Raw genomic sequence first — 18,197 nt, 5'->3', positions numbered from 1 at the left:
GGCAATCACTGCTTAATATTTGCTATATCTTATTATTCTTAAACATAACATTTACACATGGGAATCTTATTTCCTTTTGATGTCCAATTGAAAGTTTTTATTAACATTTAACTATTATGATTTATCAGCAACAATTCTATTTAAGTTTGATGAAGCTTTTCTGATATTATTGATTATGTTTCTTCAATTTTAAATGTGGTATTTACTACGAAAAACCCATACATTCATGTCCAAACAAATGAGACTGACCTTTTTCTGGTGCACTGAGAATGTCTTCACACAAGACCCGTTTCCTGCTATCCTTGGCTGCAATCAAAACCTCGTCCTGGCTTCCAGTAATGTTCTCCTCTGAAACTAGCTCGTATAGCTCTCGTTTCCTGCTTCTGTCGTGATGCTGTGTTCTACCTTTTTCGAAACTGCACTCAGCTACCGGGAACTCTTGGCTCAAGGAGGTTCTTTTACTCTCAACCTGGCCTACCTCTCGTTCTACGATAGATACTCCACACTCACGGAACTACACCGGCTTTCTCACTCCCCGTACACTACCGTCTACTACTCGACTTCACTTCTCGACAGCTCAAAACATTCTGATCTCTATTTGTCATTCATTCCCCTACTTTCTAAATATCCCTTCCAGATTCACAAATCAAACTTCCACCACCAACTCTCATTCGCAGTATTCCTCAAAACCAATTTTTAAACTTTCTAAATATGCTTAATGGATTTCAAAGAAAATAGTTAATTCCCATTCTAAAATTACTTTCTACTATATACAAATTTTAATGACCTATTCTCTATTTCCACTTAGTCTTATTTAGCATCGGCTAATGATCGATCCTTCCGCGAACAACGATAATGACCTATTAACGATTTCACTTGAGTCTTATTTAATCACTTCTTAAAATTAAATATAACAATTTGTTGTATACAGGTTGTTCTAAATTTATATGCCCGTGGTTGAGAAAATTGAAATTATTTTATATTAAATTGAATTTTGTTTATAATTATCAAAATTTAATTTTCATATCAAATAGAAATATAACAAATCCCCGCCTTGTATTCAATAAAATTTATCTGCATTTTTAAATAAATTTTCTCGAGGCAAAACCAACTCCCTGTATATTTCCTTACTTTAATCTACTTCTTATATCCTAACTTACTATCTACTTCATGTAATTCAGTCTTTTATTCGTGATATTTGTATACATCGTGAATATTATAAATTCCTCGGATCTTTTCCGAGTTCCTGTGCCTCAACTCATAACTATTTATCCCATTTTCATTATTCACGATGTACGGGCCTTCGAAAACAGGCATCAACTTTGCGCAAATGCCCCCAGGAAGATTTGATACTCGTAATGCCCTCACGAGTACTTTTTCACCCTTTTGGAAAGTCACTGGTCTTCTTTTTCTATTTTGTTCCTGTCTTTGGATATATTTTTCGTTGCTTCGCCGTAATCTTCTCTGTACGGTTTCAATCACCTGTTGATATTCTTTTGGCTCTTGGTCTTCCCATGGCCTTATCGGCAATACACCCTTCATGATGTATTCTGGGGTCTCTTTTGTTACTGTGCTCGGAATTGTATTTAGATACCTTTCTATTTTCGCCATTTTCCTGTCCCAGTGGCGATGTTGACCATCTGTTGCAATGCGAAGAAATTTCGTCACTTCCTGTATAAATCGTTCCGAAGGATTACTCTGTGGATGCCTGATGCTGACAAAATTTGTCTCTATTCCTCGTTCTCGAAGTTGTCCCTTGAAACGATCATTTCGGAAATACGTTGCATTGTCCAGTAGAATCTTTTTTGGTGTTCCTACTATGGCTATAAAATTGTCGATTTTTCTTAATATCTCCTCCCCCTTTGTGGTGCGGCAACTATATAATTTTACGTATTTTGAAAACACATCCACCATTACCAGAATATGTTTGTTCCTTTTAGTGGTCATAATTAGATCGCTTAACATATCTATTGCTACAATGTCTAGTTTGTTTCGGGCTTCAATATTTTTGGCAACATTTTCGTTTTTGAAATTCCGACTCTTATATTTTTGACATACATCGCACTTCTGGGTAATTTCCTTTGCAATGCGGTAATCCTGTCGGCTGATGTAATTTTCCCTAAAAACGAGCCAAACTTTTCTGCTACCGATATGCCCATTGTCCTCATGTAATTTCTTTATTATCTTTTCGGCCAATGTCTGTGTCACTAAATATAGTTCCTTTCCGTCTATTCTCTTAAAATATAGGTCATTTTCTACTTCCGCTCTTCTTTTCTCTCTTTCCTCTAGGTCTTCTTGGTTTGTCCTTATCTCATTTAACGAATATATCCCTTCTTCTTGTATTAATCTATTTAGTCCCACCTGTAGAGTAATTGTTTCCTTTTTTCCCGTGTCCTCATCCCGTGTTAGAGCGTCGGCTATTATGTTGTCTTTTCCTTTTATATATCGGAACTCAAAATCATACTCCTGTAATAATAGAATGCCTCTATGTATTCTATTATTTACTAATCTATTCTTCATGATATGTACTAAAGCTGCATGGTCTGTTTCGATTGTGAATTTTGCTCCCAATAAGTAAAACCTCAATTTGTTTACGCAATATAGTACACTGGCAAACTCCAATTCTGTAACACTATATTTTCTCTCATGTGTTTTAGTCACTCGCGATATAAAACATATCGGCACTTCTTGGTCGTTTTGTATTTGAGACAGAACTCCTGCAAATTTTTGTATGGACGCATCAGTTCGGAGTATAAAAGGTAAATTGTAAATGGGGTGGTATATTTTCGTTCCTTTTGCGAATTCTCGTTTTAATGTTTCGAAAGCTTCCTCCTGTTCTTCTTTCCAATTCCATTTTATTCCTTTTTTAAGCAACTTTATCAGAGGAATTTCCTTTTGGCTCAAATCGGGAATCAGTTTTTTAAAATAATTAATCGTGCCAAGAAAACCTCTCAATGTTTTCAAGTTCGTTGGTCTTGGGTATTCATCTATGAGCTTGACTCTGTCTTCGGATAATCTTACTGTTTTGGTGTCCAATTGAAAACCCAAATAAATGACTTCTTTTTGAAAAAATTGACATTTTTCAATGTTTAATTTCAATCCCGCTGTGTCCAATTCTTCCAGAATTATTTCTATGTGTTTCAGATGACTCTGAGTATCTTGTGAAAAAATTAATAAATCATCGATATAATGAACTATGAAATCTTCGTGGCGATTCAAAATGGTATGTAGAGCTCGGACGAGTGCAGCACAAGCACTCTGCAATCCAAACGGCACTACCTTAAACCGGTAGACAATACCATCAATAGAAAAAGCGGTGTAGTTTCTACACTTTTCAGCTAACGGTATCAACCAAAAACTGTGTTTTAAGTCAATTTTCGAAAATATGTGTGACCCGGTGATTCTTCCAAAAATGGCCTCGATGTTTAGAGGAGATTCATATTGTGATACAGTGTGCTGGTTGATATTCCTGGCATCTAAACATAATCTCAATTCTCCACTGCTTTTCTTTACTATCACAATCGGGTTAACATACGGTGAATCACATCTTTCGATGATTTGATCTTCCAACATTTTATTTATTTCTTCTTTCACCTCTTGTCGATACTTGTATGGAATCGGGTATGTCTTTGATCGAAAATTTCCCAAGTTTTTCACCTCAAATGAATGTTCGTACTTTTTAGCCACTCTGTTTTCCTCATTGATCAAATTTTCGTAGTTTCTTAACATCAACCGCAATTCTTTTTCTTTCCCTTCTCCACATATCAATTTTCTGTCTTTTTTCTCAGATTCTTCACACATGTTTACCGTGCATTCTGCATCCTCGTTTGCATATACCTCCTCTTCAAATACCACTGTTTCAATCATATTCTTTTCACTTTCATTTTTTTGCTTTATTTCTTCTTCTCCTGAGCCCGTCTCTTCTTTTGAGGAATCCCAGGTTTCCTTTGTTTCTGATACTCTCAAATTTTCTTCTTCTGGGCTCAACTCTTCTTTTGAGGAGCCACAGGTTTCATTTTCTTTTATCTTTTTCTGACCTTTTCTCCTTTTTCTTCTTTGTCCTTGCTTCGCTGCCAAATTCATTTCCACTGTTTGTTCTTTACCTGATTCGTCCGTATTTTGTTTCTCATGTTCCTTGTCCTGTTCTTTTTCTTTTTCTTCTGTTAGTTTCATCGTATTATTTTTAAAATCTATCACTACATGTTTTTCTGCCAATTCGTCCACTCCTACTATCATGTCATGTGACATGTTCGGCATTATTACACATTGTAGTGCATACATATTCTTGCCCAGTCGTACCATTACTCGTATGCCTTCATTTATAGTTGCCAATGTCCGTTTGTTTGCGCCCACTAAATTTACCCTAGGTATTTTATAAATTAAATTTGTTAAGTTAACTTCTTCTATTAGTTTTCTGTTGACCAATGTTATTTCAGATCCAGTGTCTATCATAATTTTAATTGGTTTCTCGTTGATAAATCCATCCACAAATTTTAAATTAACTCCATTTTTCTTTTCGTTGTTTCCTGCCAATTTAATAAACTCCTTGGGGTGACAAAAGATTCCTGTTTGATTTTTGGTTTTTAGTGAGCGCCGTCGTGAAAAGACGCCGGTTGCTCATCGTTGTTTATATTTTCGTCATAATGTCTCTCTCCGTCATATTCATCTGTCTGGGTATTATTTACTTCTCTTCTATTTTCTCTTGGTCTGTCGGATCTGTTTCGGTTTTCTCGATATCCCTGTTCATTTTGTCTACCATTATTTCTGTTTTCTTGATTTGAGCGTGTGGTGTTTCTATTCTGGTATTCTCGATTTCTGTCCTCATTCCATTGCCTATTTCTTTGTTCATAATTTCCTCTTCCGTTGTCTCTATTTTCGTTTTCCCTTCTGGGATTAAAATCTCGTCTTGTATAGTCCCTCCTATTTTGATTTCTATCTCGGTAATCTTGTGTTTCTCGGGGCCTGTAATCTTCTCGCGACCTTCTTGATTTTCTTTCTCTTAGACGTGATTCTCTTATTTGTAGGAATTGGCATAAACTATCTATGTCTTTGTAATTTTGCAATGTGAAATGGTCTTCCAGCGTTTCCTCGAAATGTCTTGCAATCAGTTCGACTAATTGTTCCGATGAGTAATTATATTGTAAATGTTTTGCATTATTGTAAATTTGCAAAGCATATGTCCTTTCTGATACACCCATCCTATCATTGTATTTCCCATTTTGCAATTCCTTGTTAATTTCCAATTGTTGGACTTTTCCCCAGAAATAATTCAAAAATTTTTGTTCAAATTGTTGCCAATTGCCGAATTCTTCTTCTTTGCTATCGAACCATAGGCTTGCTTCATATTTGAGATGGTTTCTGATAGTTTCTTTTGCTGTTTCGAAATTTCCGATGTGCTGTATTTTCTTTTTCAGGCTATTTATGAACGGCACTGGGTGTAATCTTTTTACATCCCCGCCAAACCTTATCTTCACGTCATCTGTGCTATGTATAACCATTTCTCTTCTTTCTCCGACATTCTGTTGCGTCCTGTTTTCGGTGACTTGTTTTTCTATTTCTGTGATTCTTTTTTCCACTTCTTCTCTGTCTACTTGAATAGCATTTTCTAACTTATTTTCCAAATTTTCTAGTTCCTTTTTCTGGCCATTCGTTAACTCCTCCATTTTGTTTTGAATTATCATTTCTTGTTCTTTCATGTGGTCCTTCATTCTAATTTCTTGTTCTTGCATGTGATCTTTAATTTTCATTTCTTGCTGTTCTATCTCGTTTTTCATTGTTGTCAAACATCCTTTTATTTCCTTTTCATACTTTTCTATGCGTTCCTCTATTTTCTTATTGTTCTCTTCTATTGCTTGTTTTGTTTCCTTTTGATTGTCATCCATTTTTTGCTGTGTTTCATCCATTTTCTTTGATGTTTCTTCCTGATTTTTATCCATTGTCCTTTTTGCTTCATCCATTTTTTGTGACTGGAGTTGCATCAGTTGTAATAGTTTATCTATTCCTGATAATTCTTGCTGTTCTGATGCCATGATTGTCGTGTCTAAAATATCTTCTTGGTCTGAATGTTCTTTTTGTTTTTTGTTGTCTTTGCTTTGGCTTCTTGTCACAGACATTTGTTTTCAAGAAGTACTATCCCCGCCAAATATGAAATTTTACTAGTATGTTACCAAGACGACTTTTTCTCACCCAAATATTAAAAATTGTCAATAAATATATCAAATGTAAATATCGTAAAAATAAAATATTAAATCAGTTATGTAAAATTTGTACCTAAAGAGATCTAAAATTTTATGTTATCAAATGTAAGTATCTCACTTTTTACCACAGGCATATAAATTTTCAAATACCGGCTTTACTCTTTCTATCCTTCAAATTTGCCACTAGAAATACTTTACAATGCCCTCCACGTTGGACGACAGTTGTTGTGATCTTGATTATTGATATGAGATAATATTTTTATATGTCATTTAATTTAATCAATGCATTAATAATAATCTAATTAATTTACCAGATCACATATCAATATGTTTTCAATCTCAGGGCTTTTTATAAAATTAATTACTTACATACGTGGCTTCTAAGTATTTCTTAATGGTTCCTAATCGGGATAGGAAAGAAAAGAGTAAAATAATAGCACATATGGGTTACAATTGTAATCAAAATATTGTTTATTTTATTTAAATGGCAATCACTGCTTAATATTTGCTATATCTTATTATTCTTAAACATAACATTTACACATGGGAATCTTATTTCCTTTTGATGTCCAATTGAAAGTTTTTATTAACATTTAACTATTATGATTTATCAGCAACAATTCTATTTAAGTTTGATGAAGCTTTTCTGATATTATTGATTATGTTTCTTCAATTTTAAATGTGGTATTTACTACGAAAAACCCATACATTCATGTCCAAACAAATGAGACTGACCTTTTTCTGGTGCACTGAGAATGTCTTCACACAAGACCCGTTTCCTGCTATCCTTGGCTGCAATCAAAACCTCGTCCTGGCTTCCAGTAATGTTCTCCTCTGAAACTAGCTCGTATAGCTCTCGTTTCCTGCTTCTGTCGTGATGCTGTGTTCTACCTTTTTCGAAACTGCACTCAGCTACCGGGAACTCTTGGCTCAAGGAGGTTCTTTTACTCTCAACCTGGCCTACCTCTCGTTCTACGATAGATACTCCACACTCACGGAACTACACCGGCTTTCTCACTCCCCGTACACTACCGTCTACTACTCGACTTCACTTCTCGACAGCTCAAAACATTCTGATCTCTATTTGTCATTCATTCCCCTACTTTCTAAATATCCCTTCCAGATTCACAAATCAAACTTCCACCACCAACTCTCATTCGCAGTATTCCTCAAAACCAATTTTTAAACTTTCTAAATATGCTTAATGGATTTCAAAGAAAATAGTTAATTCCCATTCTAAAATTACTTTCTACTATATACAAATTTTAATGACCTATTCTCTATTTCCACTTAGTCTTATTTAGCATCGGCTAATGATCGATCCTTCCGCGAACAACGATAATGACCTATTAACGATTTCACTTGAGTCTTATTTAATCACTTCTTAAAATTAAATATAACAATTTGTTGTATACAGGTTGTTCTAAATTTATATGCCCGTGGTTGAGAAAATTGAAATTATTTTATATTAAATTGAATTTTGTTTATAATTATCAAAATTTAATTTTCATATCAAATAGAAATATAACAATATATATATAATACTAGTGACGTCATACATCTGGGCGTGATGACGTAATCGATGATTTTTTTAAATGAGAGTAGGGGTTGTGTGATTGCTCATTTGAAAGGTTATTTAATTCTCTATTCAGTAATATAAACCTTAACATAATTATTTATACAGGGTGTACACACAATTTTTTTTCCTTTTGTCTAAATTAATTTAATACTTTTTTTTTTGTACACCCTGTATAAATAATTATGTTAATAATAAGTATATTCAAATGGGAAATAAGCCACAATTTTACCTAAAAATGATTTTATTAACGTTTCGACGCCCAAGTCGGGTGTCATTGTCAAAATACAAAATAATACTAAATAAATAAAATGTTGTTGCTTAGTAAAAAATTCTTCTAATAATTCATTTAATCTGACTCATTTATATCGGCAATTCAGACACGTATTATACATTTTAAAGTAGACGACTTTAAAATGATATTGCCAATATTGATGAGTTGCGTTCCAGGGACGACTTTACTAAAAGATAGTTCATTCGATTACATGAAATCAATCCCAACTCAAGAATATCCGCCACAAAAAATCATAGCATGTGATCTGTCTTTAAAAAGACAACCAAATGCAACGGTGGCACTGAAATTCTCGCTTTAGAGATTCCATAGTAAATCACGAGGGAAAACCAGGAAAAACCTCGTGATACTATCCCGACATCGTAAGTATTTGGGTTTACATTTAGTTTACTCTCAAAACTAATACCAAATTCTGACTTGATATTTTAAATTTTAAATAATACTAAAATACTAAATATGTACTAATTCGATATGTTACTGATTTACTAGTTGTGGTATTTTCTTTCTATTGACTTCCTCCTTTAATATGGGTAACCACATCCTACTGCATTCTACCGAGGAATTTGCGACACAATTGGTTTCATTTAGCATAATTAGAGCCGCTTCTTTGATTTTTCTCTTTTTACTATCTGCTTCTTTTAGGACTATACTTGAATCTCTCCACTGAACTCTATGTTCATTATCCCATGCGTGTTGACATATTTGAGATCTATCAAATTCTCTATTTTTTATATAAGACTGATGTTCATTTACTCTAACGTCTAATGGTCTTGACGTTTCACCTATATAAAATTGTTCGCATTCACAAGGTATTATAAATACAATTCTTTGTTCTTTCTTGTTCACTGTTAGGTTTAGTTTTAGATAGAATAGATCTCAATGTGTTTGTTGTTTTGAATGTTGTTGATATGTTGAATTTATTTCCTATTGTTTTAAGTTTCTCGGATAGTCCTTTTACATATGGTATTGATATTTTCCTCGTATTATTTCTTGTGAATGTTGTAGGATCCCGTTCTAAGTTGTTCTGTTCCATTCGATCCAATCTTGACAATTCCTTATTTATAAACGATATGGGATAATCATTTTTTAATAAAACAGATGTTAACAATTGTTTTTCTTCTAAAAATGAATTTTCGTTAGAACAAGTAATTTTGGCTCTATCATATAAGGATTTAATGATTCCCTTTTTAACGTTGATGTTATGATTTGATTTGTAATTGAGATATCTGTTGGTGTGTGTTGGTTTTCTATACTTTACTATGGAATCTCTAAAGCGAGAATTTCAGTGCCACCGTTGCATTTGGTTGTCTTTTTAAAGACAGATCACATGCTATGATTTTTTGTGGCGGATATTCTTGAGTTGGGATTGATTTCATGTAATCGAATGAACTATCTTTTAGTAAAGTCGTCCCAGGAACGCAACTCATCAATATTGGCAATATCATTTTAAAGTCGTCTACTTTAAAATGTATAATACGTGTCTGAATTGCCGATATAAATGAGTCAGATTAAATGAATTATTAGAAGAATTTTTTACTAAGCAACAACATTTTATTTATTTAGTATTATTTTGTATTTTGACAACGACACCCGACTTGGGCGTCGAAACGTTAATAAAATCATTTTTAGGTAAAATTGTGGCTTATTTCCCATTTGAATATACTTATTATAAAAATGCCACAAGAAAATAGCTTCAGAACAAAATTATGTTAATGTCTATATTACTGAATAGAAAATTAAATAACCTTTCAAATGAGCTATCAAACAACCCCTACTCTCATTTAAAAAAATCATCGATTACGTCATCACGCCTAGACGGATGACGTCACTAGTATTATATCTATGCCAAAAAGTCCTAATTTAAGAATAAAAATCGACCTGTCTGAGGATTTCTCTTTAAATTTGCCCTTTCTTGAGATAATGAATTTATGCAAACTCAAACGTCTTCACTTATACTACAGTGTCGCGCCCGCTTGATTAGCAATTAAAAAACAAAGGGGTTTTTGATATTGTATTGCAAAAAACTCTTCGGGATTTCATCAATCAATGTTTAAAGAATATCTACCTACCTTGGCAACATTGAAATTTTTAGTTAAATGTCCGATTTAGGGTTAAAAATGGCCGATTTAGCAATTTTCAAAATTTTTAATCGCTTATATAACAAAAACTATTAACTTAAGAGAAAAATCACCAAAGACCTTTGTTGTTTGGAATGATACAAAAAACCTAAAAAAACTTTGTTCGATGAAAAAAAAATAATTTTAGGAAAAAGCCATAATCTTTCCCCTCGCCTGGCAAGGTCTTATGCTCTTCAGAATCGTCTGTCATTGTACAAATTTCTTCTAAATGACTTACTCAAACACATACTTAAATTTAAACTTTACAGGAGAAAGTTTATTTTACCCCCTAAATTTGCACTTTTCGATTCACCTGGTAGATACACGTGCACGGCTGATGCCTGTCAGGTCATGGTTTTTAGCCTTGGTGTGCTATGAATTCTCACTAGAAAAATTTCTAGCCTTACAGGACGACCGTTAGTCGGAGGGTTCACTAGTTCTTAGACTATACCGGATATCTATAAAATTCTCAAAAGTTGCGCTCCTCACGTTGTTTGTTTCAACATACCTGTGCGAGTCCTCATATTAAAAAATGAAATATGCAAAAAATGTTTACCGATCCCGACTCACTGATTCGCACCTGGACGACGTTTTGAGAGTAGCTTGTAGTAATTACGTACCAGATTTATCAAAAATTGTTAATATGTAGTTTGGCTCAGTGTCAATCATCACATATTAAATTTTAAATAAATTGCGAATTTCTAGTACTGGTCAATGCGGTCATAGGCGTCCGTTTTGGGTAGGACAACGGTTATTTTATCGCATAACTATTTTGTTTTTCTTTTAAACATTTTTGACACCGTATTATCAAATTGTGAGGTACTATAGTACTAAAAGGTACTTTTGTTTTAAATCGGTAAGATACACCGTTTTCTACAAAAATGAAATTAAAAATTTTTCGTTTTTCGAATTTGAAAAAAATTTCAATAAAAAAACTATTTAGAAAAACGAAAACTGGTACCTTTATTTACTTTCCAGAGATGAATCGATTTCATCAATTTAGAATTTCTAGTACCGGTCATAGGTGTTCGTTTTAGGTAGGGCAACGGTTATTTTATCGCATAAATGTTTGTCTTTAATTTTTAAGAATTTTTGACACTAGATTGTTAAATTATGAGGTAATCTAGTACTAAAAGTTACTCTTGCTGTAAGTGGGTAAAATATACCGCTTTTTTTTGAAAATTATTTTCAAAAATCTTTTTAAATTCAAAAAACGAAAATTTTCATTTAGATTTTTCTAGAAAATGGTGCATTCTACCGACTTAAAGGAAGAGTACCTTTTAGTACTGTAATACCTCACAATTTATTAATCAAGCGTCAAAAATGCTTAAAAGTTTAAGTTAAAAAATGCGATAAAATAACCGTTGCCCTACCCAAAACGGACGTCTATGACCGGTAGTAGAAATTCGCAATTGATATAATCGATTTATCTCTGGAAAATAAATAGGCTTACCAGATTTCGATTTTCTAAATAGAAGCGTTCTGGAGATTTAAAAAAAACTAGTTACAAGGCGTGATCTTCAAAGAGCTCTAGCTCCCTTAGTAGGTGAATTGGGTTAAATTGTCTTAAAATTATCTGAGGAATCTCCGGTCTTCATTTGGCAGGAGAGTTTCTGGACACCCTGTATAAATATACTATTTCACCTAGGTTGCGGCCCGCAAGCTGTGGCAATAGCTACTATGTAGCCCAGGAAAAAAAGGTTGAGTATCGCTACTCTAGATAATTCAATAAGGCGGAGAGCGGAGAAGCATTAGGCTAAGGCTCCACGGGCGACAAATTTACGCTAGCAGTAGCCGTAAAACGAACTTAAGGTTCTGCGGAACGGAATAGGAATAGCCGAACTGAACCGACTACAGGACTTGTGCGTAGTAGGTTCAGTTCGGCTATTCCTATTCCGTTCGCAGAACCTTAAGTTCGTTTTACGGCTACTGCTAGCGTAAATTTGTCGCCCGTGGAGCCTTAGCCTTAGGTGACATAAAAAACCTTGGTGTAACAGTTTAAAAAATACCAAAGATGAGCAAGCACTTTTCCTTTTAAGAAGAATGAAGTAGTTACTAGGTCCTCGTATTCGCTCCGTGCATGACTGACGCGACACCTAGCATAGTGGCCTGAAATTTTTATCGAACACAATTTGACGTTAAACATATGATACACATATGATATATTTGACGTTAATGAATATTTTTATTTACTATTTCTGATAAAATGTATTACACAAACAATAAGTTCAAGTGTCAAATAAACGTCAAATTAAAAAACGGATATTTGGAAGTTCTCGGAAGAACATATCAATTTTAAGAGGAAACAGTGGCGATCAACAGGTAGCGAAAACGCGTTCCAAGATTGCGGCTGTAATTTTGAATATTTTTTCGAGATATTTGGCACACGTATTCGCAATATAATAAAGAATGACGGTACAGAGCCCAATTTAAAATATATATTAATATGTGGAAATTACTCTGTAATTAAATACAATATTAAAAAAACGAGCCTGTACCGCCATTAAGAAGAACAAAAAATACACTTTTTTCAAATAAACTTTTTTATCCGATGCTTAGATTTTGTGTCATTTTGGAATTACTAATGAAATAAAAAAATTTTAGTAGTTCCAAAATGACACAAAATCTAGGCATCGGATAAAAAAGTTTATTTGAAGAAAGTTTATTGTTTTGTTCTTCTTAATGGCGGTATAGGCTCGTTTTTCTAATATTGTATTTAATTACAGAGTAATTTCCACATATTAATATATTTTTCAAATTGGGCTCTGTACCGCCATTCTTTATTATATTACGAATACGTGTAGTCCAGTTGGGTTAGACGAATAAAAGGCCTAACCTTGCATTAGGAGCTGCCCCAAATTTTATTTTTCTAATCTTTAAGGAGGGTCAATATTAGTATAAATTTAAAATCTCGACTGAATTCCACCGTTGCGTTAGCCGCCATCTTGATTTTAAACGAGAACCGTTTTTGCTCAATATCTCCGCCATTTTCAATTTTTTGACAAAAAGTGTAGAAACTGAAATTGTTGAAAATGCGATTTTCTATAATTTCATTAATTATAATTTTTTTGTGCGGTCGACATTTTCCGAGTTATGAGGGGGAAATAGTGAGAGTTGGAGCATAAATATTGAATTATTGAATTATCTCGTTTATTATTAGTTTTACAACAAATATGTACCTATACAAAAATGAAGAGAATTAAATTCTACACAATTTTGATCTCTTTCATTTTTTTGCTAAAATTAATATTTAAGGTAGTACGTATGCGGTAATGGCGCGAGCGTAAGACCGGATTGATTTTATAGCAATTGTTTTTGTTCAATATCTACGCCATTTTCAACTAAAATTGTTCAAAATAAAATTTCCTACAATTTCTTTGGCACAATTTTTTTATACGATCAATATTCTCCGAGTTAAGGGGGAAAATAATGGAAGCGGAGGGGAAGCATAATTATTGAATTGTCTCATTTATTATTAACTTTACGACATAATTGTACATAAACAAAAATAAAGAGAATTATATTTTATACAATTTTTGAAACTTCCAATGAAACATCAACCAAACTAAGTATATAAAAGACATAAAAAGACATTATATGCATTAAGTTCACTTAATTTTATTAACTAGCGGGTTTGATTGGTTGAATTTGTCTGTCGATATTTTAAGTTTTATGTCAGCTAATATATCGTGATGTTTCAACAATTTTTTTTAAATTTTGGACCCTGTTGGGGGGAATTTTCCCATTTCCCCCCCTTGTAGACCCGCCACTGGTTCTCTCGAAAAATTGTAGTAAATCGTAATTGCAACAATTTCAGTTCTTACACTTTTTGTCGAAAAGTTGAAAATGACGGAGATATTGAACAAAAACAATTGCTACAAAATCAATCAGGTCTTACGCTCGCACTTTTACCACATAAGTACTACCTTAAATATTGATTTTATCAAAAAAATGTACGGCATCAAAATTATACAAAATTTAATTCTCTTCATTTCTGTATAGATATATATTTGTTGTAAAACTAATAATAAACGAGATAATTCAATAATTCAATAATTATGCTACAACTGTCACTATTTTCCCCTCATAACTCGGAAAATATCGACCGCACGAAAAAAATTATAATAAATGAAACTATAGAAAATCGCATTTTCAACAATTTCAGTTTGTACACTTTTTGTCAAAAAATTGAAAATGGCGGAGATATTGAGCAAAAACGGTTCTCGTTTAAAATCAAGATGGCGGCTAACGCAACGGCAGAATTCAGTCGAGATTTTAAATTTATACTAATATTGACCCTCCCTAAAGATTAGAAAAATAAAATTTGGGGCAGCTCCTAATGCAAGGTCAAATGCTATCCCGACTAGGCTAGTGTGCCAAATATCTCGAAAAAATATTCAAAATTACAGCCGCAATCTTGGACCGCGTTTTTGCTACCTGTTGATCGCTACTGTATCACCTTAAGGGTTTTTCTTCACTTTTTCGTTATAGTATAGTTGTTGGTGTTAACATTAATTAAGTGGACACGCGCCAACTCGTAACTTTTAATGACAACAATTTTCAAATCAAAATGTACACCGGCCAATTCGTAACTTTTTTTTACCTGGCCTGCCAACCCGAAACTTTCTTCAAGTGAATTCGAAACCATTGATTAAATCTAATACCTTAAATCTAAACCGAATGTTTCTTGGTTTGCTTAAAAACATTATATTTGTACTATATGTACCTATAAAAAATAGCAAAAATTGAAATATCTTAATAAAATAATTGAAACAATATTATAGTGTTTCATTAACACGTGTTAAAATATTATTTCCATCAAGTATAGCTCTACACGAGCTTGGTTTTTATCAAGTAATTGTAAATTTAATATTTTTTAGATGTTTAGCAATGATAAATTATCCATCTGATAATTTAAAAGCAAAGAGATTTTCCATATGTTTATTTCAAGTCTAAAAGATTATACCTATATTTAGTTACGAATTCACCGGTAGTTGATCGGTTACCGAAAAATTACCTGAGAGGGTCAGAGTTACCAATTGGCCTGTAATTAGGATGGGGGATTAAAATAGTTACGAATTCACCGGGACCCAATTAAGTGTACATCGAAAGCAATTAAGTAGTGTGAATTATTATTACCAAATTTTAACATTAGCTGGGTCTATTGGACTATTACTTTTGTGGTGTGTGTCTAACACAAAATGGAAGTAGATGACCATAGGAGTATACCACCAGATCGGGGAAGGAAAAAAAGTCAGTATGAAAATATAAAAATAAATAATAAAAATCAAAACGGCAATAATAAGGTAAGCGAAATATCTATTGAAAATAGTTATTTATGTACCAAGTCAGTAAAGTGACCCTTTATCGAACGAGTCTGATATTACGAGAAGAGCGAGCGAGGCGAGTAACAGACGAGTTCGATAAGGAGTCTTTACTGACGTGGTGCATACAAAATTTTATCGGCAACATAATATGTCGACATTACATTTAAAAAATATATTATATTTTTTAAATTTACATTACATTTAAAAAATATATTATATTTTTTAAATTTAGGGCCGGTTGTTCGAACGCTAATCAACAATGATCATTATCAAATAATTAATTACTGTCAATGTCAATTGTTAAAACATAATTAATTACAATTCTGAGACTATAATCAATTAATATAACAATAATTATTAACATAATTAATAATAAATCTCATAATTGTAATTAATTATGTTTTCAGCGACCCAAACAAAGTTGACATTGACAGTTTTGGTGACAGTAATTAAATATTTAATAATGATCATTGTTGATTAGCGTTCGAACAACCGGCCCTTAATGTCGTCCGAACCACTGGGGTTATAAACGATAACAATGGAAAATACATATTAAAAATAAAAAGAAATTGTAATATTAAGTAAATACATATGTACTAACAAAAAGTATACCTGAAAAATTTGTGATACAATTAAATGTATTTTATTCCTATTTCCGTTAAAAACTGTATATGGTGTATTCCACGAATATACGACTGTTTTGGATTATCGCGACAACGAATATTTTAGTGTGCAACATAAGAAGTACGAAAGTATTTTGCTCTAATAATTACTCCAATAAACAACAATATAATTTGCAATTTACTTTCGTTCTTCATTTTTTGCACAGTAAAATATTCGTTGTCGCGATAATCCAAGAGGGTCCTATATTCGTGGAATGGGGTATATTGTTGATATTTTTCTTGTCTCTAAGAAGCTCAGATATGTCCATGGGAAGGTTGAGTTTACTTCTCGTTTGCTGGTATATTTAACAAATCGGTTAAGATATGTTTTATTGTTATAAAATAATATTTGCCAACATAATTTGATACTCGTTTTAACACTTGCTTGCAATTTACAATTTAAGAAACTTTTTAAATTTTAGACGTCATAATAATTTCATGACAGTGATGACAGATAACTTGCAAGATGGCCGCTTTCGATTTTTAATCGATAGTTATGAATATTGAATAATTACTAAATCGGTAAAGTTTTAATTTATTTTATATGGATATAATTACAAAGTACTACAGAATTTCACTTTTTGACATAAATTTAATTGATAATATCGCAAATTGCGTACAATATTTTTAATAATTCCACTCTTCCACACAAAAGTCCACTCAAATACTCGCCATTCGATTACTGCCATCGACCACTTACATTCAATCTCGGTTAATTTGATTAATCGCGGCAGGTAAAGTAAAATTCTTCTTTCACTACAATAAAGTGTTACTTTACTGCCGCAAATGAGTACAATAATGAATGACTTTAGTGACGGTTGGCGATAAAAATTATTATTCAATCATTGTTCTTAAAAAATGTCATATTTCGCCGCTACGGGCGCTGGCATAGTTTCGTGTATTCCCACCATGGTCACGCACGGAGCCCACAATCGATCTTATTAATAAAAAGATCAAAAATAAAAGCTAACATCTATAAACAAATAGATAACGCAAGGAATGATTTACATTTAAATGACATATTACCAATTTTATTTTATATGTCAACATAGGAGTATATTTTGTAGCTTTTTTTTCGAACTTCAATAAAAACTCCATAAACCAATATGTAGATGCATTATTTCCGTTATTATAAAGTATGATTTATATAAAATGTAATTTATTCGAGTCTATTATTTCCTGGACTATATTTATTCCGTTAACAAACAACGACAAAATAAGGTCGATAGAAACAAGCTTATGTAAAATTTATAACTAAAAAAAATTATCACGACCAAACGATAGGTACCTTATCTCTGTTTCCATATTTTACAATTTTATTCATACAATAACCCACTAACATTAGATTACCAGGTTACACGCCTATACAGAATCGACAACACCGCATATTCGCTTGACGTCCGCACGGATAACGGCACGTCACAAGCGTCAGGTCAGGCTACATGATCGAGTAATCTTCAAATTAATAAAAGTATCATTTAAAAATTGTGTGATTTCTGTTCTACCGACCTGGTTTGTTTATAACACCTGCAATACAATTCCAAGCTTCTTCTCTTTCAGTTCTGTTCTTATAAAATTCGTGCTTCGGGTTGTATAGTAATTCGTTTTGTCTTACATTATCTATAAACGCTATGCACTCTTCTTTAGTGAACTCCATATTGTTTATTATTGCTTCTATCACAACCCGTACTTATTATTTTTATTTGTTATACACGTTTACATTTGGCGATATTTGAACTTCATGCGTGCAACTACTCAAGTCGCCATAATAAAACTAATCCAGTCTTGCCTGCGTGTTGTCAAGGCTCCAAGTACTCGTTCGACGCTTCACTGCTAGTCGTATGAGGAGGATATAGACCAGTCAATGTGAGTTAAACAAACGGTAACTTGGTGGCACGGGTAAATTGGAATCGGACAGTAGATTTGTATCTGAAACATGAGAACTTGGTGAGCAAGGTAACGCTGGTTGATATTATTACCGTTTTATTACGTTACACATGATTAAAATTATATCCGTTAAATAATG

At 32.9% G+C, this 18,197-nt stretch overlaps 1 protein-coding gene across 1 annotated transcript in view; it reads right to left on the bottom strand.

Annotated features, from left to right (window-relative positions):
• Nucleotides 1-17,962, bottom strand: part of LOC126884575 (uncharacterized) — a 36,486-nt gene extending 18,524 nt beyond the window's left edge. Inside the window, exon 1 of the mRNA XM_050650560.1 lies at nt 17,681-17,962. Within this exon, the coding sequence (XP_050506517.1) occupies nt 17,681-17,828 (148 nt within the window). The 5' untranslated portion in view covers nt 17,829-17,962. The remainder of the gene's footprint in view (nt 1-17,680) is intronic.
• Nucleotides 17,963-18,197: the final 235 nt, after the last annotated feature.

This window comes from Diabrotica virgifera, chromosome 5 (genome assembly GCF_917563875.1).
Source record: "Diabrotica virgifera virgifera chromosome 5, PGI_DIABVI_V3a".
Lineage (NCBI taxonomy): Eukaryota > Metazoa > Arthropoda > Insecta > Coleoptera > Chrysomelidae > Diabrotica > Diabrotica virgifera.
The sequence above is the reverse complement of the archived record's forward strand: the minus strand, read 5'-3'. Positions and strand labels throughout refer to the sequence as shown.